The sequence below is a fragment of the Centroberyx gerrardi genome, chromosome 21 (genome assembly GCF_048128805.1).
Source record: "Centroberyx gerrardi isolate f3 chromosome 21, fCenGer3.hap1.cur.20231027, whole genome shotgun sequence".
NCBI lineage: Eukaryota > Metazoa > Chordata > Actinopteri > Beryciformes > Berycidae > Centroberyx > Centroberyx gerrardi.
Window position 1 is genome coordinate 11,436,423 of NC_136017.1, and position 25,353 is coordinate 11,461,775.

Sequence of the window (25,353 nt, forward strand, 5' to 3'; positions counted from 1 at the left end):
TCTTTGAATTCCTAGATTAGCTGATGCTAATTAGTAAAGTCAAGTTTTATTTCTATAGCCCACTATCACAAGCATGTCTCAAATGACTTTACATACTATATCATGTACCATACCACATCAGATACATGTCATATACCATACTACAGATTGTACATGCCATATAGCCTACATTAGTCTACATATTATACATACCATACTACATCAAACACACCCACATTCATGACTAGAGGCAATTTTAGAGTCTCCAATTCACCTGACCTGCATGTCTTTGGACTGTGGGAGGAAACCAGAGCACCGAGGAAACCCACGCAAACACCCACGCAAACACGGGAAGAACATGCTAACTCCACACAGAAAGGACCAGGGCCTAAAGGTTAAATGTTAGCTAGCCTGCCTAACTGCATGTGCAGCAAAGCTAGCCTAACTTTTCGGTTTTGGTATTTTTCAGCTTAATGATGTGTCCGGCATTACTTAGTGTAGTTAGCTAACATTAACCCACACAAACAGCCCACAAACATGCATTTCATCAGAGGTCAGAGTGCGGGGGTCACCTGCAGTGCAGTTTTTGGGGCGGTTTTAGGGATCAGTGTCTTGCTTAACAATACTTCAATACCTCCTGAAGTAATACCAGCCACCCTCCAGTTGCCAGCTCACAGCTTGAATCCACTACCCCTGCACTCTCTGTTGGTGCCAGGGAATGGATGAGCAACCTTTTTGTTACTTGAATCCTCTCTAACTCTTGGCAGACACGCTGCCAAAAGAGCAGAACTCAAAAACTCGAAGGCCTGTCATGTTTAAGAAAGCTTATAGTTGAAATAAATAAAGAAAAGGTCGGTGAAAACATTAAAGGATGAGAGAAGGATCAAAGAAAAGATGAGTGCAGAAGGTCACTGAGTGGGCAGAGGAGGAACAGATAGTCCGAGCCAAAAATCAATAAGTGTTTGAGAGTCAACAGCGCGTGGGTGGTCAATGGCATGATTCAAGCTCATTAGCACAGCATTTGACTTGAGTGTTTGACCTTACGCCCAAACATCCCACTGCCTCAGTTTCCAGCCTATGGTATAACTTTTGAATGGTGATGAGCTGTGTTGAGTTGGTATTGACCTTTCTGAACTGATTGTCTCATAGCATGCATTAAGCAAGGCTGTTTTTTAACACGTGGATTTGATTGCAGTGTTGAGAAATCAGGAACTTGACAAGAATTCAAAGCCGAAGAGGAAAACAACAACCATTGTCATTCCATTAGTGAATCAAGCAAAATTGAAGCTCACTCATTATTTGAGTTCATTCAGTGTTGCTTCGGGGGGGAAATTGACTTTGTTTTTCTCTAGGTCCTCTCCAATATCCTTCAGAAGAAAAGAAAAGCAATATACTGTCTAACAAAGAAATGTCTCCAGTTTTCCATCTTTCCTCACAATCAGTTAAAATCGAATTAAAATGACTGATGGCAACCGATCAATGGTGGTAATTTCAGCGAATGATGCAGCACTCTTTCAAACTGTAGTAAAGTATTGATTCAGCTCTAGCCTACAGTAAGCCATTTATCTTCCATTAAAAACAATCTCTTATAATTACCTTAAACTGCTTCTTAGTATCATGGAAAGAGAAATTAACTGGAGCTACTTTGCGTGCGACAAATGACATGCCATTAAAATAAAATACATTAAATATATGCAGTCATCTTGAGTTCCCCGAGGTTTTCTCTTGATCACAGTGAGGAAAGAAATCAGCAAGTTTGTTTTGGTATGTGAGCCTTTTTCTAAATCACTTTTGTTTTTACTGTAATGTTAGGTGGAAATCTACCCTAAAACAGAATTCCCATAAGTTGCTGTGCCATCATTTTGAATAGTTCAGTTCAGTTTTTTCAGTTCAGTTTTTTTCAGCAAGTTTCTCCCAAAGCTTGAAACAAGAAAGCTAAGCCTCTATTCATGATGTAATGAGACTTAATACTAGAGTTGCCCAAATAATAGTAAACGGGAGGCCAACTGTAGGCACAGTGATAGTACTAAGAGTGGTTTTCAGGGGATATGGACTTATTTACCTGTTAGTTGTACAATGGAACTGCAGTGGTAAATCATTTGGATGTTAAAGGTCAAACAAACAAGTCAGTCTCCTATTCATTCAGTTCCTGGTTGGGCCTCTTGACGCCGTCACAGACTGCAGGCTCAGTTCTCTGGCGTCTGCCTTCCAAAGAAACAATTCAATTCAAAACTTGATTGTCCTGTAAAGGAGACCTGTCTGAAGACAGGGTTTACAATAGAAACACATGATAACAACGCACAAATCACTACAAAATATACCATGTGAATGACCATCACCTGATAAGTCAATAGCTTGATATAGTGCAATAAAAGTCGATCATTGGTGCCTGGTGCATTGGTAAGTCCTTATACAAGCATAAGACACTACATTGTTTCATATGCAAATCAAGCAAACCAACTGCAGTGGGACTAATGAGTCTGTTGTTCTTTTACACTTGAATTCAGACCGTCTGAAGCAAAGGGAATCGGTTGAAACTGGCCTCTAAGGGTCTGACCAGGCCAGACGAGGAAAGCTTAGGCCTTCTTCTCCACATGCCTCTCAAAGATTTCAGTTCGTTGTTCCTGCCTCGCGCCAATAACCTCACCGCTGCTGCAGGTCTCCGCGCCTGAATATCGACTGAGCTGTCCGAGTTCATCCGAATAACATGTGAATTATGCTTTCGGGTGGATTCTCGCTTTGATGAGGAAATCGCAGGCTGTGTGATGACCGCGGCGGACGCCCCCGGCTCGGCGGAGGTAGCAGGCGAGATCCTTTGACAAGGTTAACAGATGATCAGTAAGAGTGGCTCCCTGTGGCCCTCCCATGGCCCCGCTCCTTCCTTTCCCCCCTCAGCATCAATCAATACCTGTTAACAAAAGCTCTGCGGGGGCTCCTCTCCACTCCTCTGCACTCTTATTCATATTTCAGGATGTTATTAGAGCGCGCCGCGAAATGTCAAGATCTTTACAAGGTAAATATCTTTCAAAATGTCACAGGGAGAGTTAAGGGGGGTGAAACTACTTTTCTTCCCCGCGCTGTTTTTCACTGTCAAGAACTGCGAGCTGCCGACATTAGGGCATGAATGATTTCTCTGCCAGCGGCTATTTCGCAAAGTCGTTTGTTTCTGCCGTGTTTTCAATGATCATATTGGCGTGGGTGTTTGCATTTTAATGGCTGTCTGCCAACCTGCCACAGAGGGGCAATGGCTGTTTCTTTATGCTAAAGGGACCTTTAAGATAAATACAAGGAATATGAGTGGAGAGCTGGTCAGATAGTGGGGGAAAGTACACTACCAGTCAAAAGTTTGGACACACCTGATTGAATGTTTTTCATCATCTTAAAGCCATTTTGATCTAAAGGCTTATGCTTAAATGCTTGAAATGTGTTTTTTAGACAAATCTAAATAGTGAAGTTAATGCCTATGTTTGAATTTCTTTCCAAAGCCTTTGCCTTTCCATCAAGGCAAAGGGCGGCTACTTTAAAGAATCTAAAATATAAGATGGTTTTGATTTGTTTAACACTTTTTTGGTCACTGCATAATTCCATTTGTGTTATTTCATAGTTTGGTGTCTTTACTATTATTCTAAAATGTGGAAAATAGTAAAAATAAAGAAAAATGCATGTGTCCAAACTTTTGACTGGTAAGTGTATGTGTAACAGTGCCTGTGCATATGCAGGTGGCCATGTTAGTAGGCATGGAGCGCTGCTAGAACCGCCTGAGGACAACACCGCTCTCCTCTTCCCAGAGCCTTTGTTAAGCTCTGCTGCCAAGGCAAAAAAAAAAAAAGAAGAAATACAGCAACAATAAGGGTGAGGCGAGATGTCTGTTTCCCATCTTCACACGCTGCTGTCCGGAGCGGAAAAGTCTTTCTCGTCTCTACGGTTGGTAAATCAAGTGGACGGCGCTCGTGTCTAGAAAAATACAGATCCGATCAAAGGGCTGTGATAAACATGGCCGTCCTGCAGGTGGCCGGCGCTCACACGAGGCGCGGGAGCCGGGTTAGAGCTCATTTCAAGTCCATTTCTAGTCGTGTGAGGTGGGCTCAGCTGCACGAGGGGCCTGCTGATCAGAGGAGAATGAGATCCAGAGTCTGGCGAGACATGCCTCGATCTCTCCTCTTCTCCTCTTTCCTCTCCTCCTCCTCCTCCTCTCCACAGACACCACAACATCACAGACCCCGGTGAGTGTCGATCACAGCGAAAATCATTTCAGATATCAGCAGCGACAACAACGACAGCATCGCCCAGGACATGAAATGTGTATTTCTACCAGGGATCATGTCTATTTTTGAGTTGTTTGTTTTTTTCCTAACTGAACATCTGTGTGATGCTCCCGAGCGACAGCTTCGCCTCCCTGATCAGCCAAGCAGAAAGAGAGAGAGCGAGAGAGAGAGAGAGAAAAAAAAGCGAGTGAGAGGCAGAGAGAGAGAGGAGGAGATGGAGAGAGAGAGAGAGATGGTGGCGTTGTCAGGCGATGACAACGTCGTCTTCAACCTCTGGAATTGTGGGTAATGAGACTCCCGTGGGAAAGGCGGCGCCGCCACCAGCTCGGTGATGTCACAGCTCCAGGATGAACACGCACACACACACACACACACACACACACACACATCAGAAATCAAAGATTCATTTGACAAGGAGCAAGAAAACACAAGGGCCAAGCATGTTTGTTGCATTTCCAGCTTCTCCCTCCTTCCTTCTCCAGTCTTCTTACCCCTCTTCCTCCTCTCCATCCAACTCTCTCTCTCTCTCTCTCTCTCCCTCTCTTCCTTATGTGCAGCTTGTTGTGGGTGAGGATGTGAGCGGCGACAGCTCCTGACTCACCTCATTCCTCGCTGCCTCTGTAGAGAAGACGGAGCGGAGAACGGAGCGGCTGACAACGTTCTCATCTCGGCTTCACATTCACCAGCTGCTTTTCCCACCGCGCCTTTTCACTTTCTGTTTGTCAGCACGTACAGACACACACACACACACAGCCATCTGGGTAATTGTGAGGTACAGCGAACAACAGCTAACTCTAACTAACGACGCTACCAGTCTGTCTTTATACCTATTAGGTGTACAGTTATTAATTCTTACCACTTTGCAGTCTGGTGACAGGAGAGACGGTGTTTCTCTGTTTCTGTTTCCATTTCTTTGTTCCACTTCTCCCTGTGTATCTATAGTCTCTGGATTCTGTTCTTATAATTGCACCTACACTCTTAGAAAATACATGCTTGAAGATTATTTAGGCATAATCAGGGTCTGATATTATAAATGCTATCATCACGGACCAATCAAACCAGATAGGGAGTCAAAGGATGCAATTGTCCACGATAATTGCAAGAACCTTCCCAGAAATTGCTCGAGCGCAATCTCCCAATTATTCTGTCCATTTAGCATCTTACCTCAGATTCTAAATTGGTCCTTTCAGCATCCTCAAGGCCATAATTTACAGGGGCTGTTGTGGTCGGAAGAAACCGTGTCACTCTGTCTCCTCTGGGCTCTGCGGTGAGGAGTACAAAGCAGGTATAAGGAGCGGCGGAGCTTCAAGAGTCAGAGCGACACATGTCATTTTACCTACCACCCTGTACTTACCACCCTGTACTTGTGGCTTGGTCTTTTCTAGGCTGCGGGAGCCTTCAGCGTGTGCTGTGTAGTGAACTATTGGTCCCACAGTGCCACCTATTGATGAAGACACACTCCAGCCAAACTCCTCTAAGGTTCACTGTGTGCAACGGGCCATTTCCTCTCAGAAATGTCTTTTTTTTCAGCTGTTTGATGGCCAAAGTAGTGTGGTAAATATTTAATGAGTGTGCATCATAAACTTAATTCCACTACTTTCCTGTCTAGGGGTGAGAAGGAGGATTAAACTACAAAACAATGAAGAACAACACATCCAACTCCCCTTCCAAACTTGTACCTATTTACTGTAACATGGTAGGAACAAGTTGTTCATCCCATTTTTACCTTGAAAACCAACCGATGTGCCTGGTTTTCAAATGTCGGTGAGGTCACAAGAGGGGGAGATCAAAGGAGAACAGGGGAGTCGAGGGAAAGCAGACTAAAACTATTAAATCTTTCATCATTTCCCCATCTGCGATAACCTTGTTGCGCTGGTGGAACTGAGGTCTAGACATTGTGGAAAGGCAACAGCCATCCATCATGGCCGATTATGCCATTTAGATGTAATTGCAAACCCTTAAGGATTGCTCCTCCATCCTCATCCTCACACACACACACACACATGCACGCTCAAATACAAACCTGTGGGGAAAGGGTAGAATATCACTGTTCATGTTGCAGGGAGAGACAGACAGACAGAGAGAGGGAGAGAGAGAGAGAGAGAGCAGCCACCTCCATACACATTTCACAGACAATCAAATTAGAGCCATCTTTCAATACATCACTGACAAATTGTTTATTAAACAAAAGGCTTGAATTGCAGCATAAATGACACAGATTCAAGAGAGAGGGAAGTGGGAGTTGAAAAGCTTGTGTGTGTGTGTGTGTGTGAGTGTGTGTGTGTGCGTGTGTGACTGTGCATACACACATATGAGTGTGTGCATGTATGTCTACATGCCCTAGTAAGGAAAAGAGGTTTTCATTTTTAGTTCACACAAACTGACCATTTATGTCCTTCTCTACAATAGGATCCTGAGTCACAGCTAGGCTTATCATCTGAAATGCACTGAGGATAAACACTGGATAAAGCAATGTTAACAAGTTCATGTGCCGCTAAATGAGTGGAGCGTGGCACTAACACTGCCTGAGTTAGTGTTTGGCTCCCAGTGGGGCCACCCACGTTACAATGCATGCACTCATGGCACTGTAAAGCACTCTGGGTAAAAGCGTCCACCGTATGGTATGTTAATGTGTTTGGTTCAGTTGTTTTCCTCATCCTCATATGGAAGGGTTCTTCAGTGACCTTATTCCCACGGCGGCCATTTTGAACTTACATCTCACTTGGGTTGGGATGCTCTCTACCTGGAAAAGCAAGTACAGCCCAGCTATGTCCTACTGTAGATATACAGTACATTCTGCAAGCATTATCATTTAAAAGATTCCCCACTGAAAAAGTATTAGAAACGAAAAGACCTCAAGAATCCAGGGGGATATAGGTTCACATTTTAAGGTAATATTTGGCCAACTATAGCAAGCTATTGGAATCTAGCCTAGGTAGCTAGCTAGTTTAGCTAACTCGCTAGTAAGCTAACTAACTTCCCTGCTAAATTCATCATTGTAGTAGTTGTTGTAGTTGTTGTTCCCCAGAAATTTGACATTTTTACTTCAGACAGCTGAGGTCTATCTGAAGCCCTCACTTCTGTGTTTAAGTAACACTAGTTACAGATAGGCTATGCCAAACTTCCAGGTAGAGTTTCCCACCCCGAGTGTGATATAAGTTCAAAATGGCTGCTGTCATTGTCATGTTGAGTAAGGTTTAAACTCCCTATTATTTTGGAGACATGGATGAATTTGACAGCTGAGGGTTTGCAGACTGCACAATGCCAATTTTATGAGGCATTCTGGTTATGTTGCATTGCCATAGCTTTACAAAGTCCCTGCAAGTTAAGACTGAAAGACAGAAAGGTTATAACTAAAAATGGCTAAATATCATTAGATTATTTTAGATTAGCAAACAGCATAGCACACAAAATTAATTGACAGGAAAAATGGAAATGAAAAAGTTGCTCCCTGGAGAGAAAGTTTGGAGCCCCCTGGTGTATAGGGCGGGGTGGGAGGGTAAAGGTCAACTGCTGGCTCTCCCGCCGCTCCATTGTTCCTCTACACGGGGCGATGACACCTGCCAATCACCCGGCGCTGAAGACCTTTCTCTCATGACAAAAGGCCACTCGCTCAAAGCCCACGCAGGCTATAGAGAGAGACAACGATCCCTTCATGAGAAATGTCATCGGTTGTCGTGATAAAAATAAGGTCAGCCGTGTGTGGAGCATGACGAGCGGCGCCCTGAGAGAGTTTTTTTTGGCTGATGTCAGGTCTCGCCACCGGAGTTGGAGTGTATTTCGGTCGCCGTCGCCTCGCCACGTCACTGTGGCTTTTTGCTAAATGATACATCAGCAGTGCCGGGAGATCATTATCCCACTGGTGTGTGTGTGTGTGTGTGTGTGTGTAAGCATGTGTGCAGCTGTGTGTGCGGCTGTGCGCATTTGTGTGTGGTCGGCAAGTGACACGGTGTGATGCATGTCTTTAATAACAGTCCATTAGCTCTCTGCGTGTGTGTGTGTGTGCCTTTGTGTATGCCTTTGTATATGTGCATGTGTGGATGGCTTTGAGCCTGTATGGGTGTCAGGTGTGTACGTGCCTTTGCACCTGTGTGTGGGCGCACATGTGTGTGTATGTGTGTGTTCCTGGGTGTGTGTGTGTGTGTGTCCTTGTGTGGAAATGTGTTGGAAAAGGCCGGTGATGGGCCGTGAATCAGAGCCCAGTGTGCTGTTATTTCATGTTGCTCCCTCTGGGACGGGCCCAGCACCAGCAGGGCTGCTGTCTGTTATCCCTCACCCCGAGGTTCGCTGACCCCAACCATATTTTTCTCCCTTTTCCCTCCTTTGTTTTCACTTTCCCTTCCCCCACTTGCTGTGAAGGCGCTCTTGCTTTTTTCTTCTTTTTTTCCCCAGCCTTTCTCACTTTCTCTTCTTGCTCTCGCTTATTCCCATGCCTCTCTCTCTGTCTAACTCTCTCTCCTCCTTCTCTGTCTGTCCATCCCACACTTATCTTTCATCTCAACTCATTATTAACCTTCTTGACAGATGCAGACATTTGCCCCAGTTTTAAAGTTGCCAACATATACCAAGATCGTTGCGTATAACACAGTGGCCCCATAGCTGATGCCAGCGCATAAAACAACATGCCAATACATGTTGGAACGCTAAACTTCCTTCCAAAACAGCTCCCTGTCCCATGTACATCGTTTCACCACAGTGTGAACGCTGACAAACGCACATAAATCCGCTGATCTTGAACGCTGCTCGCCCACTACAACAGCAGGCTATAACTAATCCATCTCCCACTACATGTTTTTAATGAGCCTCCATAACCGTAATCCGTATGGTGCACTGCGGCACAGGCCAAATCGCCCTGTTTCCATGACTTTGTGCTGTCAGCAAAACGTGACAAGGGATATGTGTGTGTGTGTGTGTGTGAGTGTGTGTGTGTGTGTGGGTGGGTGTGTGTGTGTGTACGTGTTACTGTCACTGAGCATCTGTGTCGTTGGTGTGCCATCCTGGTTGACGATTTTCCATCTGGTAGAAGTGGGATGTGGGTGTGTGTGTGTGTGTGTGTGCGCGCATGTGCGTGTGTGTGTGTGTCTAAACAGAAGATCGTCCCATTTACCTGCATCATCCTGTTCTGTCCTTGTCTTCAAATAGACCAGGCTTATAGGAAACAGAAGCTAGTCGGGGGCGGTAGTGTGTGTGTATGTGTGTGTGTGTGTGTGTGTGTGTGTGTGTGTGTGTGGGAGGGGGGGTATAGGTTGCCAGGCCCTTTCAGAAACCCCCATGAGGGACAACATTAGGGGCCTCCGGGGGCCAAATTAGAGGCCGCTAACCAAGTTAGAGCTAGGCAGCAGAGGGGGCCTGACTGGCAGGGCTGGACTGATCTCACTCCAGCCTCCTGAACCACCTCCACGACACACACACACACACACACACACACACACCTCCCCCTCTCCTCTCTTTGTTTTGCCACTGATCAGCAGAAGATAAAAGCCAGTTCCTGACAATAGGAGCCGCTCCGTTGGGGAGTCTGCAGGGAGATTCTGACAGAGAGGAAGAGCTGTAATGTATTCCTGTAGGTCTGCCTGGATTAGCCTGTCTGTGTCAAGGGGAAGTGATTTAGGCTCATTTAGCCTTTCTTTCAATGAAATCTGATTATGCTTTTTATCCATATGTCCTTACTGGAATAGTTTTCCCAAGTATGGCTCTCCATGAGAAATGTTGGTTTGAGTATACATATACATGTCTGCACAGTGGGTAATAAAATTGAATTTAACTATTTGAATTTGTACACTCAGTTCAGCAGACTTACACAAAAACAATATAGTCAGTGTAAACGTCACTGATAAGAAAATGTACACACATTAAAGCTCAAACACCAAGTCACCATAGGGCTGGTTTTCATATAGGAGTTCAGCCATAGGGAGTTAGGTAAGAGAAGGGAGATTTTATTGTTTGATATTCAGCCACAGGGAGTTAAGGCTCGCTTCCTTGTTATTCATAGCATGGCGTCTTTACATTCACTACACCAGAAATAAAGAATAATCTATATGAAAACAGTTGCAAGTATCTGAATAAAAAAACAGTTTCTAGACGATGTGTGACTGACAAGTGTGTTGGCACAGGTCCAAAACATGGCTCTCTGCTTATTGTCACGTGTCACCTGCCACATGTCACATACCCTCCCGCCTACACACACACACACACACACACACACACACACGGCGGTGGTGACATTTCTGAAGTCTCACAGAGGATGATCATAAATCTGAGTTTTACGGCCAACTCCGCCGCGCCCTGCAGACTCTGTTGACCACACGGCCTTGACATTCAAGACCGGGCGGCACAAAGGCCCGGGTTTAAACTCCCCGAGAGGCCTGATTGATCTGCCTCACGAGGGCAGTGAAAGCCACTCGCTGTTAGGGTCATGTTTGTTTCTGTTTATAAAAGTCTTTTTTCATTACCTCCATGACAACTGGAGATTTAGCAGACCGTTCCTTTTGCCTTTAAAACATTCAAAGAACGCACCGTATTTTTGGCCATTTCCATTTTTTTCAGCACCAGAAATAATCAAGTATATCAACATAAACATTTACATAAAGACAGAAGGCAGCAACTTAGCAACAGACTGTATGGAAGATTTAGATCTCATGTTATCCAGGGTTCAAGGGGAAACAGCCAGTGGATTTGAGCCTTGAACTACTCGATGTAGCAGCTGTCATATTTGCAATTCTATTTAGCAAAAAGGAAGAGAGAAAGGGAAAACTTCAAGGATTTGACCCACCAAGGCTGGACTCCAATCAAGTGATTAAAAGGAGGAGGAGCTTGAGCCACATTCCCATTCCCTAGTTTTGGTCAGAAGATAAATGCATTGCTGTCTGAAAACACCCAGGTTGTTGTGCCATAAGCTGTAATGGGGTTCAGAGTACTAGGTGTGTTTGGGTTTGCGCTCCTCTTCTCAGGTGGAGCCCTTGACACTGCAGAGAACTGGCTTAACTACATTAGTAGTAGCAATGAGACTGTGACCCAAATCCCACAAGAACCAGAGATAGCAGACTTGCTGCCCCCAAGATCCCGACACACAGCCGTTCATCAATCAAACCAGCTGGAGCAAAGGAATCCCGAAGCAAAGACGGCGGTTCGAAGCCCAGATCTGAACCCCCCTGTCAGGCAGGAATCAAAGGTACTTTTAAAAGCCTCGGGTCTCTGTGCGGTCTGTTCAGCCGGTTCGGCGTAATTCAACTCCGTTTCAAATCCGAGGTGCTGGTGAAGTTTGAGCAGCGGGTGCCCGTGCCGGCTGACAGCGTGGCGGCGCGCTGTGGCGAAGGAGGGGTCACCGTCGAGGTCAAACGGAACTTCCTAGGTAATGGCTCCTTGTTGGAATGTTTTGATTCAGTTTTTACAGCACAGATCCATTTCACATGGCTTCTGGTGGGCTCCCTTAATGTTTTTTTAAAGAGAAAGGGTCGGGGTAGAACGGTGAAGATGGGACACTCTGTGCTGATTACTGCAAATAGCTGTAGACGATGGCAGAGGTGTTACCAAGTCAACTTTGCTCGAGTCCCAAGTCAGTCTCAAGTCTTGAGGCACAAGTCTCAAGTCAAGTCCCAAGTCTAAATGTAGATTACCAAGTCAGGTCTACAGTCTAAATGTAGAACACCAAGTCAAGTCGGAACAAGTCAAAAGTCCAGTATCAAGTTAATATCTTAAAGAAAACTAAATATCTAGGACTTTTCATTGCAATATGGTTTTAATGGGATAAAAACTTGGTAAGTGCATCATGACTTTGATTTCTATAACTAAATTCAGTCTTTCCAATACAAATTTCAGAAAACAGAATCTCATCACTTTCAATCTAAGTCATTTACACAAACACACTATCTTTTGTCAAGACTTTAGAAACCTTTTCAAGTCATCAAAGTACAATTCAAAGTCAAGTCCCAAGTCACCAGAACCTAAGTCAAGTCTCCTCTTCATGCATCAAGTGACCTCTGTGACCTCTGGACTATAGACTTGGATAATTCATATTTCTGTGCTCCAATTCTGTCTTTTACAGTCTTTTCCACTGAAACATTTTTATTTGTCCTATGGCTGAACCTACGTCTGCTGTGACATTACTGGACCAGGAAAAGAAGCGGCCTCGGGTTATAGTCTCTCTTTAAGATCCCTTTTTCCTCTCTTTTCTTAGGGAACGGTCAGCTGATCCATCCAACAGATCTGACCCTAGGAGGCTGTGCTGCTGCGCTGGACCCCGCTGACCACATGCTGCTGTTCCAGACGGAGTTACAGGGCTGCGGCAGCGTAATGACGGTGTGTGTGTTTCTGTCTTTAGCGTCCATCTCCTCTGCTGTACAGTAGCTGAAATTGCTCCCGTCAAGAATCAAGTCAACTCACTATCTGGCGCTTTCAGATGACTGAAGAAGCCCTCGTCTACGCTTTCTCTCTGATCTACTCCCCGACACCCATTCACGACACCTTCATCTTAAAGACCAACCCTGCTGAGGTGGTGGTTGAATGCCACTATCCGAGGTAAAGACCGCACCTCACCTGTGATCATGTCGATATTCCCAGGCTGCAAATGTGTGCTATGCTGCAGCCAGGCTCATTATCTGGCATTATCCGCCCCCTTAGGCGGCCTAGCCAAATTCTAGCCTTGATAATAATAAGGTGCCGTCCCGGTGACTTGGTGCGTGTTGCGTTCCTCTCTCTCTACTCCCATCTCTCCTGTCCCTCTGTGCGCTGTCTAGTGAATGAGACGTGCCACAAAATATCGACGCTCTCTGGTGAAACGCCTGTCCTTGCTGTAATTGTCCCCGCTCTCTCGCAGGAGGCAGTATGTGAGCAGTGACGCCGTGAGGCCTACCTGGAAGCCGTTCGCCTCCAACATGTTAGTGGGAGAACAGCTGCACTTCTCCCTGCGCCTCATGACAGGTGGGGACACGTCGAACACAACAAACTTAAAGACGGGCGCTGCGCGGCGTAAACCTTGATTTACACCCAGTGGTTTTTGCTAATTTCCCCGGCGACTGTTGTAATTGCAACGGCTCAAGGCCCTTGGAAGGCTTCGCTGGGATTGTTAAAGATGCTAAACAGTGATTTAATAAGCAGAAGTGAAACTTTTTGACGGGTGGTGACGAGATGAAAGCATAGAAACTGTAGAGTCACTTCCACAGTAGGGAGATAAGTTTGAAGCTCCTGAAGGCCAGCTGGTCAATAAGCTGCTGATGTGTTTTCTAATTCATTCCGATCTGCACACTTTGGAAAATCAATGGCACTAACTGCACCAAACTGTTGTTTACTCCCACTTCCATCTCCTGTCTTATTTCTGCTGTAAATTTTCCATGTACGTAGTTATGAAGGCAATGGTGAAAGTCTTCATCCGAAAACCAGTTTCATAAAGCAAACGTGATAAATGCCAGGTCAAAAAACATGACATTTTGGCTGTCGCATGCTCTCATATGTATCTTTATTTTCTTAATCCATTTATTTGCCTTTTATAATCAATACTTTCAGTCAGTGTGTTTCCTTCTGTTATCTTCATTTCTCTCTGTTGTCTTCCTCTTACTGTACCTATCTCCTATTCTCTGCTGCTGCGATGACCCAATCTCCCCACAGGGATCATTCAAGATTCATCTAATCCAATTCAAGCCCCAGCATTATTTTTCAAACTTATGTGTTTTTTTTTTTTTTCCCCTTTTGTATTTGATTAGAGGACTGGCAGTCGGAGAGGCCTTCCAGCGTTTACTTCCTGAGTGACGTGATGCACATGGAGGCGTCGGTGCTCCAGGCCCACCATGTGCCTCTGAGGGTCTATGTGGACAGATGTGTGGCCACTCTGGACCCCGACCCCAGCTCTCACCCCAGATACCACTTCATCAACAACCATGGGTGAGACGCAGTGCATTAGTACGTTTTGAATGTGTCAGAATCAGCTGTTCACTATAAATAGCCAAGAAGTATTTGTCTAGGAGTCAAAAAGTCATAAATGGTTAAGATTTACATGATGTGCCGTTGGATAAACACGGTTACATATCATGCAACTATTAAGCCAATTTATTGTCCTGTGAATACTTGGAATGATTTGGTAGTCTCTGTGTTTATGAATGTGAATCCCGCGCCTGTATTTTCCCATATAAGGTGTTTAACCGATGCTAAGCTGACGGGAGCCAAGTCCTACTTCATGCAGAGAAGCCGGGAGGATAAACTTCGGTTCCAGCTGAAGGCCTTCAAGTTCCACCAGGATCACAGGACTTCAGTGAGTACAGCTACAATGAGACGCCTCTATAGTTTCAAACTATAACAAGTAGTGAGACATGGGATTTTTCTACTTGCAGCTTTCATTTCGTGTCTAATGGAAAAGTACTCTTGGTTGTTTGTGCCCTGGACCAATTCCAGCCAAGCAATCTGATTGGTCAGCTGCTGTAGAGAGTTGCGCTTTGAGGCCATAAAGCACAAGCCAAGGTGTTAGTTTAATCATCTGACATCCTTTTTTTTCCCCCTGCCGTTCCATTATTCTCTAGCATCCTAAGGTACTGTGACTATTGTTTAAAAGCCGTAATACCCTTGGATGTTGCTCTGTGTTTGGGGTAGTTCTCTGATGCCATCTGTGCTTGGTGGAGATGCTTCACACCCAGCTGCATCGCTGTCACACCTAAACACACAGAATAATCCCCTCTCAGATAACATTGCTATACTGAGCAGTCTATAATATGGCTCTGACAGGCTAGGACAGATCTGAGCCTCTGATGGAAGCTAAACAGTGTCAACCCAGAGAATGTGTTTTTATGCCAGTTCTATGGAGAAATCTCTATCATTTTGTATGAATTACCATATACACTATACATTTTCTTAATCCACACACTCACAGAACTGGTCATTAATTTCTGGTCAGAACAGCACCAGACTGTTTGAGTCTCAGTAACTGAACGTCTCTCCTCACAGCTCTACATCACATGTCATCTGAAGGCAACATCAGTCTCCGTCCCCATCGACTCACAACACAAAGCGTGTTCGTTCTTGACTGAAGCCAACAGGTTGGTCCGCACTACTTAGAATAATTGTGGGGAACTACAGGGAATGGATAGCTAAGTGTGTGATCAATTATTTTCATTGGGCTCATTTTCTGAATACAGTCGCAAGCACATAAGTGTTTCAGTGATATACGACCCATCCCTAAGCCTGTTGCTAGTAAACATGGGATTTAAGTGTTTTTTGAATGGGTTTTCTGGCATTGCCATGTATCTAATGGTATAAAAAGCATAAAATCTTTAATTAGACCCCCTAAATAAAATAAATGGTTGGCTCTGGACAGATGGGTGGCTTCGGGTGGAGACAACAAGGTGTGTAGCTGCTGTGAGACCAGCTGCACTGACCAGAGAGGGAAAAGAAGCCTTGCTGCAGACACTGGTACAGTTTACAAAAGCATATTGTGTTACACTCAGGGATGGATTGTCAAGAGTGGGGTTATTTTGATACCATATCCAGTAACCTCATCCTACTTGGGGCCAAATAGTGTTTATGTATAATTCATGGTTTGTTTTAACCCACTTAGAGTACTAGATGCTTGGGGTTTGCCACATGGGACAATACAATGATCATAACATTTTGGAAATCACAAAGTATTTGCACGTCAATTAGGTCTTTTACAGTTGTCTTGATGACTTGCCTGACTGGCCTGACACTGTCTGAATGGTCCTGAAGCAGAAAAGCCCACCCGCTTGGTATTTCAATTATGTTAAAAATGAAAGCAAATGATTCTCTGCAAATACTATTTGACTCGCATTCAAATTGTAGCATCCAGACTAAAAACTCATCAACCATGGACTAGCAGGCAAGCAAAATGTTCATACCTGATTAGAAAAGCTAACTTGCATTGGTTTGGCATACACAATGTTTATGCATCTCTGGAGGATTGATTTTGAGCTAATCCCCTTTTAATTGTCCATCCAACCAATCAATCTTGTTGTGAATGGCTGGATCAGTTGGTTTCTGGAACAGTTTTTTTTTTTTTGTTATCCTCCTCATTTTTGTGCGGTTTCTCCAGATGTGCAGTGGGAGGGGAGGGCTGCTCTGGGCCCCATCCTGGTCCAGGATGATGCTCTACTAGAGGAGCTGATGGAGCTGTCAGAGTTCACTCCAGAGCCGGCTGCTCAGGCCCAGACACAGGAACTGACTCCAGCGGGTAAGGAGGCACTGATGGTTTCATAATGTAGTGGTGTAATGTACTCAATGGGAGTTTACCCTTTATAAGAAAGGAATATATTGGACATGCTAATTTCTTGTTACAAATGTTGGTAGACAAGATTGGTTCTGCTGTACTCTGTTCATTAATTAAATGTGTGCTTAATCCTTACAGTGTGTTTCTTCAGTATAGCAGGAACTGAATGAGATGCTTCTCCTGTCCTGGGATGTCTCGTTCTGTTTTACACCAATATGTCAGATTGGTTAAAGAAGCCTCACTTATTATACTAGATATCATAGCTTAACGATGTAGACATTTTACATCCCTCCTTAAGTTCAATTTAATTAACAGGGATGTTATTGTAGTTGGAATAATAATCTTACATGGCACTTATCTAAAAGCAGAGTTTACAAAGTGCTTTACAGGATGTAAGAATAAGGATGGTAAAATCTATGAGGAGATGAAATTAATTCAAAAGATTCATGTGTTTCGCACAGAGCTCCCATTCATTTCTGATGGGAGATTACCTTTTTTCCTGCTCCCATCCCTCAATTAGAGGTGCTAAATGGTGTAAGTGAAGGAACCAATAATGTTTATCCTCTGCTCCCCCTCTCCCCCAGCCTCCTCTCCGTCGACAGCCCTGCGGTGTGGAGTGGGTGCAGCGCTGGGTGTGGTGCTGCTGGTCCTCATGGGTGCCATCATTTACAGCAGACAACGCAAACCCACTGAACACTCTGTTTGCACCTGATTTAGGACAATAAAACATTTCTATCCAAGCTGGACTGTTTTTTACATTAAATCAATACAGTTTTAGTTCTACAAACATTTCTCAGAGGCAGAGCTACTCTACTAGAGGAACAAATAATCTCATTGGTTAAACCTCAGTGGGTGGAGCCCAAGAACCACTGTTTAATTATCTAGCTTAGCTAGTTAGCCTAGCTTATGGCATTCCAATTTCATACTAGCCTATAGGTAAAAGCTATTTAGCTGGTGACCCTCCAAGTTCATGAATGGATGAAAAAAGAAATCACTGCTGTTTATATTTTGAGCAGAGTTCCCTTTTTAACATTGACGTTTTCCATTTAGCTAACTCTGGTTCTTTGGCTCCGCCCATTGAGGTTGAACTCGACCAATGAGATTGTTTCTGCCTCCAGAGCAGCTCTGCCTCAGAGAAATGTTTGTAGAACTAAAACTCTACTCTGAAACTGCAGGAGATGGCTCTGCTTGGGAGTATATTGTACTGTAGAGCGTTGGGTGCTTCCAGACAGTCAAGTGCTTGGATGGTTGCGGTCAAATTTCCAGCACAATGAGGTATATTGTTGTAGCAATCGGCATGCTTCAGAACTGGTTACAGACAGGATTTTACACAGTTTCCTGAGGCATGATCCAGCAAAATAAAGCACCTTATGTTGTTTAGGTGACCGCAGATGTTCATAGTGTGAATATGTAAGTACTTTATAAATACAAGACCTCATGCAAGCATACAAGTTATAAAATGAGTGCTAGCCTGTATGCTGAATGCATGCAGGGATGATTTGCATGGTTAATTTTTAGGAGCCTCTCCGGCTAGTAGCTGTTGCCCTGATCTCAGGGAGATAATTTAATACACACCATTACTACTGAGCTGCCATGCAATTCACTTGAGCCGCATGAGATTTTTTTTTCCATCTTTATACTAATCCACAGCTAAAACAAAGAAAACCCTCACAAAATGAAATGAAAACCAGCGCGATTGGCTCCGCACTGAGAAATAAAACGTAAAATACAACCGCAGTAACAATAGTCATATTTTAGCTTCAGGCCATTTTAGGTTTTTCCCTTTTATTCACCCCCTCCAGCTTTCTGCCAGTGGCGGAGTATTCGTGAAATGGGGCTCATCATGAACTGTTGCTCACAAGCCCGGGAAGACGAATAGACATAATTAAAAAGCCCATAAAGGGGAGAGCAGGGGCTTTTATTACAGTAATATGTGAGGGCCTTGGTTTAATGGGGTGTTTGTTCCCGTGTGCAGGGCTGACGGCTGGGCTACTTTACTGCTGGAGTGAGGCTGAACCCCCCTCCCACTGCAACACACTAGAGGCTAATAAAAAGCCATACCTAATGATGCACCAGCAGGACACATGACAGCGACGAGCACACACATATACACACACACGTACCGATTTCTCCCTAAAGAGGACCATTGAGGAGATGGGGAAAGGCTGTAATCATGATTTCAGATAGAGGAAAAAAAAGAGAGAAGGACAAAGAGATAAGAAGAAGTTATATTGCACTATATGCTGTCCACAACGCTGCCAAACACTGGCGGTTTAAAGCTGCTCTAGGCAATTTTGCACGTTGCTGGCCCCAGATAGCAGTAAATGCACTTAAATACCCAGAAATCACATAAGGTGACGTCAGTAAACCGCACACAGCACGTTCCTGTTTACCAACCTGGCCGATCTCTTCTTTATACTAAAGGAAACCAAAGGGGCGTGAGGCAAAAGATCTAACGTTGGTGATGAGTCCATCTTTCTCTGGACGGGGAGCTCTTAAGTTTCGAGTCATCACTACCTTTCCGTACCAAGAAGATTTCCCGCCAGTGACCACACCCAGCTCTACAATTTCATTTGGGCAAATATGGTGAATCTACAGTGTCTCAACTTTGGGATTTAGGCTGATAAAACAGGTGTCTTTTTACATAAAATAGCAAAAAAAAAAAGTCACAATGAAACGGCATTTTGACAGCATCTTGAGCATCTTAATGTGATGTATTTCCTGTTCAAACAGAATGTTGGGGTGAGACATATAGCAGGGAGGAATCATTCAAAAGTGTAAACCAATGAGATAACAGTTAGGAAGAGAATGGAGTGTTATGGGGCGGGATTGTTAAAAAATCGGTGATGTTTCATTGGTTGGAATTTTTTTGTACACCTCTTGGTACTCGATGAAGTCCCCACTAAAGATTTTCCATTTTCCGGGAAGTAAAAGTGAGGAGATATTGATATAAAAAATACAATTGAATTCAATTTTTGTCATTTTTTTTGTCAGAAATTGTCAAATAGAATGAGCTAAAAAGGCCAAAAAAGTCATTTTTGATTCCAGTGCGACTTTAAAAGGAGCCGACAGAGTGTAGAAGGTGTTAATGTCTCACTACGGCTGCAGAGGATCATCATCATCATACTAGAGACGGTCGTTTGCCCACAGATGTCTAACGGTTATGGCAGCACCGACCCAAGTTGACAAGCAAAATGGCAGAGGTTTCTGAATCAGCCATTCTCCCAGACAGGATATGTGACCCTGAGGGCGCACGCACACACACACACACATACACACACGCTCACACATATACAGCCAAGCAAACACACAGCGCGCTCATGCTCTCATGCATCCACATACACACACAGGCCATCAAAACTAATGGTGTGTGTCCTGTGGCAGGGAGGGAGAATCCTCTCATGTCTGGCAGCCATAACGTTATTATTGCTGTAGATGGAGCGTGATGGGGAATATTGTTCCACGCCATTGGTATGCTGCAGACATCCACCCGTACCACACGCCGGTGGTGATGACAGAAGTCGGTATTAACACCAGACCTGTCGGTTGACGCCTTTGACAAGAAACCACAACATCTGGATCCCTCCTCGAGATGAGAAAACCCCGGCCATCTTCCACTGGACGCAGGATTTGTCTGTTATGGTTTTTTTAGACGTAGGTGACCATTATCAAACAGCTGGTGCCATGTCATCTCTCCTTTTGAAAGCAGGCGGACAACTTCATCTCTCACCCAAGGACATTGTCTGACATTTCCCACTCACTTCTCCTTTGAATAACAAGCCATTTTGTTTTCCCGACCAGTATCAAAGGCCGATATCATTGGAGCCGTGAACGCGGGCAAATGCGATTTTGAGTGCGCTCATTGTGTTATTATACACCTCCGATACAGATTGCGATAAAGACGACTCGGGTCTGGTCTGGAGAATTCACACACACACACACACACACACACACACAGAGACACACGCACGCCCACGCACACACACGACCTCTGTCCGCACCCATAATTAACCCTCTTAATTAAGGAAGAAAAAAAGTTGCTAACGAAGGAAATGGATTTAATTAGCCTGGTCTTAGCCTAGGCAGATGTGCACACTGCAAACACACACACACACACACACACACACACACACACACACACACACACACACACACAAAACAATTAAGCCTCTTTTATCCTGGCTAATGGCTTCAGTGACTCAGAGCCTTTCTCATTAAGACTATCAATAATATGCTGATTACATGCATCCACCGGTCTCCTTTATCGGGGCACAAAGGGACGAGAGTGTGTCTCGGAGGTTTCGGGGGCGGGGCGCTCTGTCTGCGCCGGCCTTATCTGCTAAAATAGACGTTGTGAATTGTTTGGCTGGAGAAGCTAAAAGAGCCTTCCTCCTCGTTCCCGTGTCGTTATTTCTGCCGTTTATCTCATCGAGGAGGCCGCGTGTGTCTCTCGGCGGGGGGTGGGGGGGGGTGGGGGGGGGGGGGGGGGGTGTATGGAGTGGTGCTGCTGAGGGCTTTATGGGGGCCAGATAATAGAATGAGCGCTGGTGCTGTCTGTGGGGCCGTAGATCTGTCTGCTGGTCTGACTGCGTGCCACCAGCTTCCTGCTGGCTGTGAGTCAAATAAGTCGCTGTCTGCCTGTCTAACTGTTGGGCTGTCTGTCCATCTGCCTTTTTATAATGTCATGTTTATATAGCCTGTATTTCACATTCAGCATTCCATATTTAAGTAAGCAATCAATGCTCTAAGAAACATCTGTAAGTAAATTTATACATGTAAGTAATGCATACTCTTTCCCACACTTCCTTTTCACATAATCTACTTAAAGCTGCACTATGCTAGATTTTTATGTAGAAATACACCCACCTTATCAGCCTAAATAACAAAGTGAGGATGCAACAGAGAAAAGTGTCCCATCTCCACTAATTAAGACCCCATATATTTGCCCAAATGACATTCTGCTATCAGGTTCGGACACTCCACCCACAGGCAGTGATGAAACTAAGCTTAAGAGCAAAAAGAGAAAAATGTAGGTCCAAGGAGTGCGTAGCTTATCGATGTATTAGGATTTCTGGGTAATGAAGTCCTTCAAACTTTTCAAAATCCAAATAGTTATCTCTCGCTGCCACTTGGGGCTACCAAAGCTCAGTTGCTTACTGCAGCTTTAATTTGCTTAACTGTCAGCTGTATGTGTTTATCTAATCCCACACTTCTCTATAGTCTTTTTTTAATGTGTATATTATATTTTCCCTGCTGTATCCTATTACTTTTGCTGCTGCAATGACCCAATTTCCCCACAGGAACCAATAAAGTTTAATCTAATTTTATTTATCTGTCTCTCTAACTTTTGGCCTGTCTGTCTGTCTTTCTCTTTCTCTTTCTAACCCTGTGTGTTCAGGTGTGTGTGTGTATACATGTATGTGTGTGTGTTAGAGATAGAGAAGAGAGATAGGCGTGTGTCAGACAGGCAGGAAGACAACGGGACTGTGTTTCGACCTTCAGTCTCTTCCTGTTGTAACAGACACTGGGGTCCCTCCCAGAGGAGGAGAGAGGAAGGCGGAGGTTTGACCTGCGGAGCCGCACCTCAACCCCCCTATACGCTCCATCCCCAAAACATCCCCGACGGGGGCTGCCATCCTCCCTCTGATCTCCTCTGTTTTCCAGTTGACGCTATTGTGAGATTTGTTTTTCATCCGTGTTCAAAGGCCACCTATGGAGCTGACGGGCCTTTGTTTGGCTGAAGGCTCCCAACCTCCTTCCAACCAGAACCGGATCAAATAAGTTGTTGGAAATAATTCTTAGCATTTATTTTAATCTGCTTGGAGCGCCAGATGGGTGGGGTTTACTGAATCAGGGCAGATAGCGTCAGATAAGTTAAAGTATACAACAGTAAATTGACTTTCAAATACTTTCCGGTGATTGTCTAAACTTTTTGGGATTGTATTGTATGTTTGCTCTATGTGGCAAACCTCACCAGTCTGCTACGTAGGTGGGCTAAAACCATAAAAAGTACAAACAAAATATGAAATCCTGGTAGAGAGAGAGAGCTACATTTGGGTATATCTGGGTAAATCTGCAGTAGAAGGTGCTCAGAAAGGAAAGCAAATCCAAGGCACTCTCAAGGCCTTTGATCCACTGGCTTGTTTCAATAAGCAGAGTTAAAAATGTCTTGGCCTTCTTCAGGAAGCACTGTATGTTCTTACAGTGTCTCGAACATTTCCATGTTCCCATACAATGTAACTAAGCCATTCAAAGTTTTAACAACACTGCAGCCTGCTTGCAGATCCTAGGACTTCGATGTTCAGTTCAAGTCTAATTCTACCTCTGGACGACCTCTCAGAGCTAAAGATGGCAAAATAAAGAGAGCTTAGGAAGGATTCATTTTCCTAAACCTTTCCTAACAGCTGAGGTTCCCATTCTCCCTGAGTTAGCATGTTGTTCCGACACGGTATCCTTCGTAACCTCATGTAGACGTGCGGCACGAGCCAAACGCAACAGCTCCCAAATGAAAATAAAGAGTTTCTCGGAGGCCTGCGTTCCCATGGCTCCCCGTCAGCTGTGCCAACAGCGCGGTGCAGGAGCCCTCCGGGGCCGGCTCGCCCCGAACACCAACGATACGAGACAAATAAATCACCACGCTGGGAAGCATCTGCACCAGGGAAGTTAACGCGGATGTGACTTACTGGGGAACAGATGTCTTTTTCCCGACTGAAATAACAGCGGATCCGTCCCAGAGCAAACCCAACACCTTCCTTTCATCCACCAGGAGAAGAACCACAACAAAAGGCCCCCGTTCCGTTTATTCCTGCTTTAGATGTGGAGGGTTTTTTTTGGTAGACAATGACTAAAATATCCTAATCATCATGTTTGATGTGGACTGAGGTCTTTCTTTTCGAGTGTTTTTCATGTCCTTTGATGGGAATGTGCTGAACCATGTTTGATCACAGGTCTTAGGTCTCTCTGTGTGTGTGTGTGTGTGTGTGTGTGTGTGTGTTTGTGCTTTAAGTGTCTGAAGAGTTATAGAGAGAGACAGAGAGATAAGAAAAATTAAGAAACCCATCTCCCTACTTGGAGCAGAGCTGGAAGCTGAAAAGCACCGCAGGTAACAAACTCACACCTCTCATTTATGGATTCTAATATACCCATATTTGTCCTATAGACCATGACCTTTAATCCTGATTGGCACGTCGAAAGTGGATCAACACGCGGCGCGCTAACACATTCCTTTATCATTCAAAGTGTGCCAGAGCTATCAACCTGAATAAATAAATCCCCCTCTTATCTCACAACGCAAAACTGGATAAGCGCTCCCACCGGGGCTGGATGGAGGAAGCTGTCAGCACCTCTATTTTGGTTTGCCTTTGCTTCATGGAGGGATAGAATCCTGTTTTTCCCTCCAATCCATCCTCCCGGTTCTCAGTCCCCAGAGAGTCGTGTTCCTGTGTGTGTGTGAGAATGTCTGTTAGTGCACACACACACACACACACAGACATATGTGTCATACCACGCCATCCATACATGATCCCCTCCTTTCCTGCTTATCTTCTGTGCTGGGCCTATATCTTTCAGCAGTTGATAAATCCGCAGCGCTGCAGAAATTCCCAGGTTAGAAAGCGAGAAAACAGGATTTTCCACGTTGTCAGCCTTTAAACCTGTCTGTGGGACACAATTTCCTACTGCTATTACACCTCTCTCCGCTATTACCTTCCTATATCACTCACACACACGCGCGCGTGCTCGGGTGTTTCGCCCGATGTGTTTTGACACCTGTAGCTGCTGCAGACAGGAGGCCCTGAGTTTGGGTGCCTCAGCTTTAAGATCTGTATCTCATTGACTTAGGATTGAATTCAGATGATCTATGAAGGTTTCAAGTAGGGGCTAAAATGTTTTTTATCTATGGATATTGAGTAAAAGAAGATCTGGGTCCTGAATTAAGGTTAATATGCGATTTGGAAATGGTGGAATACAATCACGAGAAATGCATTCTTCATGCTAAATTAATTAATTCCTTAATTCCATTTCTGTTGGATATGATTACTATTCCACTCTATGCTCTATGCAGCTCTATGCAGGGCACTTTGTGTTTATCGTACAGAGACAATCACTGTTAACCAGATTTGCGTCTGCTTATTCTTCCTTTGATGACGTGTGCAAACATAAACTCTATATCCTCTATGCCTTTCCATTCATCTAAAGGGAAAAAAACACTAAAAAAAAAGCTCATAACAGAGAAATCATATGGGCCCAGTTTGCTTGTAGAGCAACATTGCCACCTGCAGCCAATTGATGTGAAGAAAACCTCCTCTACTCTTAAAGGGCCATTCACATGGTTTCTAACATCAGACAAGCTCAATCAACCACAGAGAGAAGGATATGAGGATATTTTTTCAACCTTTACTGAATCAGATTTACTGAATATGTGCGCTCATTTTCAGCAACGCTTTGCTTCTCACTCATTCAGTTCAACACATTCACCCCTGGTCGTGTCAACTGGAGTAACTGGGGATTAAGCATCTAATCCAAAGGATGGGCGAGAATTACTCACTCGCTTCCTCCATCCCATACTGTCTAATCATTTATCACATCTAAACAGCAGATTTTGGTGGAGATCTTCTAAGATAGTTGATTCCACCTCATCGAATTTATATATTTTTACAGCTTCTTAAGGATCATAATGGTGGGATAAGCTCCTTTAAAGTGACATATTACCATGTGTCAAGCAAGTGAGAAGGGCTTTGAAGATATAAGGGTCTTTGGGTTGGAAGTGCCTTTATCACTTTTTTAAAGAAATTCCTTTTTTTTTAAGGAAATGTCACTGGCCTCTGAATGTATTATCTTTGGGGTCATTTGATAATTTTTGGTATAAATGTTACATTCACCGTTTTATATTGTAAGTTACATACA

At 44.3% G+C, this 25,353-nt stretch overlaps 1 protein-coding gene across 1 annotated transcript; it reads left to right on the top strand.

Moving 5' to 3' along the window:
• The first annotated feature begins 3,972 nt into the window (after positions 1 to 3,972).
• Positions 3,973 to 17,161, top strand: LOC139930590 (zona pellucida sperm-binding protein 3-like). The gene is made up of 13 exons (XM_071923808.2): positions 3,973 to 4,058; positions 4,180 to 4,202; positions 11,195 to 11,415; positions 11,493 to 11,595; positions 12,421 to 12,542; positions 12,643 to 12,761; positions 13,060 to 13,163; positions 13,943 to 14,120; positions 14,370 to 14,487; positions 15,174 to 15,265; positions 15,544 to 15,638; positions 16,276 to 16,413; positions 17,034 to 17,161. The coding sequence occupies exons 1-13, from the start codon at positions 3,973 to 3,975 to the stop codon at positions 17,159 to 17,161; spliced, it is 1,527 nt and encodes a 508-aa protein (XP_071779909.2).
• Positions 17,162 to 25,353: the final 8,192 nt, after the last annotated feature.

Coding starts and splice junctions, on each gene's coding strand:
- LOC139930590 (XM_071923808.2), top strand. CDS start 3,973: ATGGCCGTCCTGCAGGTGGCCGGCGCTCACACGAGGCGCGGGAGCCGG. Junction 11,416..11,492: donor CTGTCAGGCAGGAATCAAAG/GTACTTTTAAAA, acceptor TTCAAATCCGAG/GTGCTGGTGAAGTTTGAGCA. Junction 13,164..13,942: donor CTCCCTGCGCCTCATGACAG/GTGGGGACACGT, acceptor GTATTTGATTAG/AGGACTGGCAGTCGGAGAGG.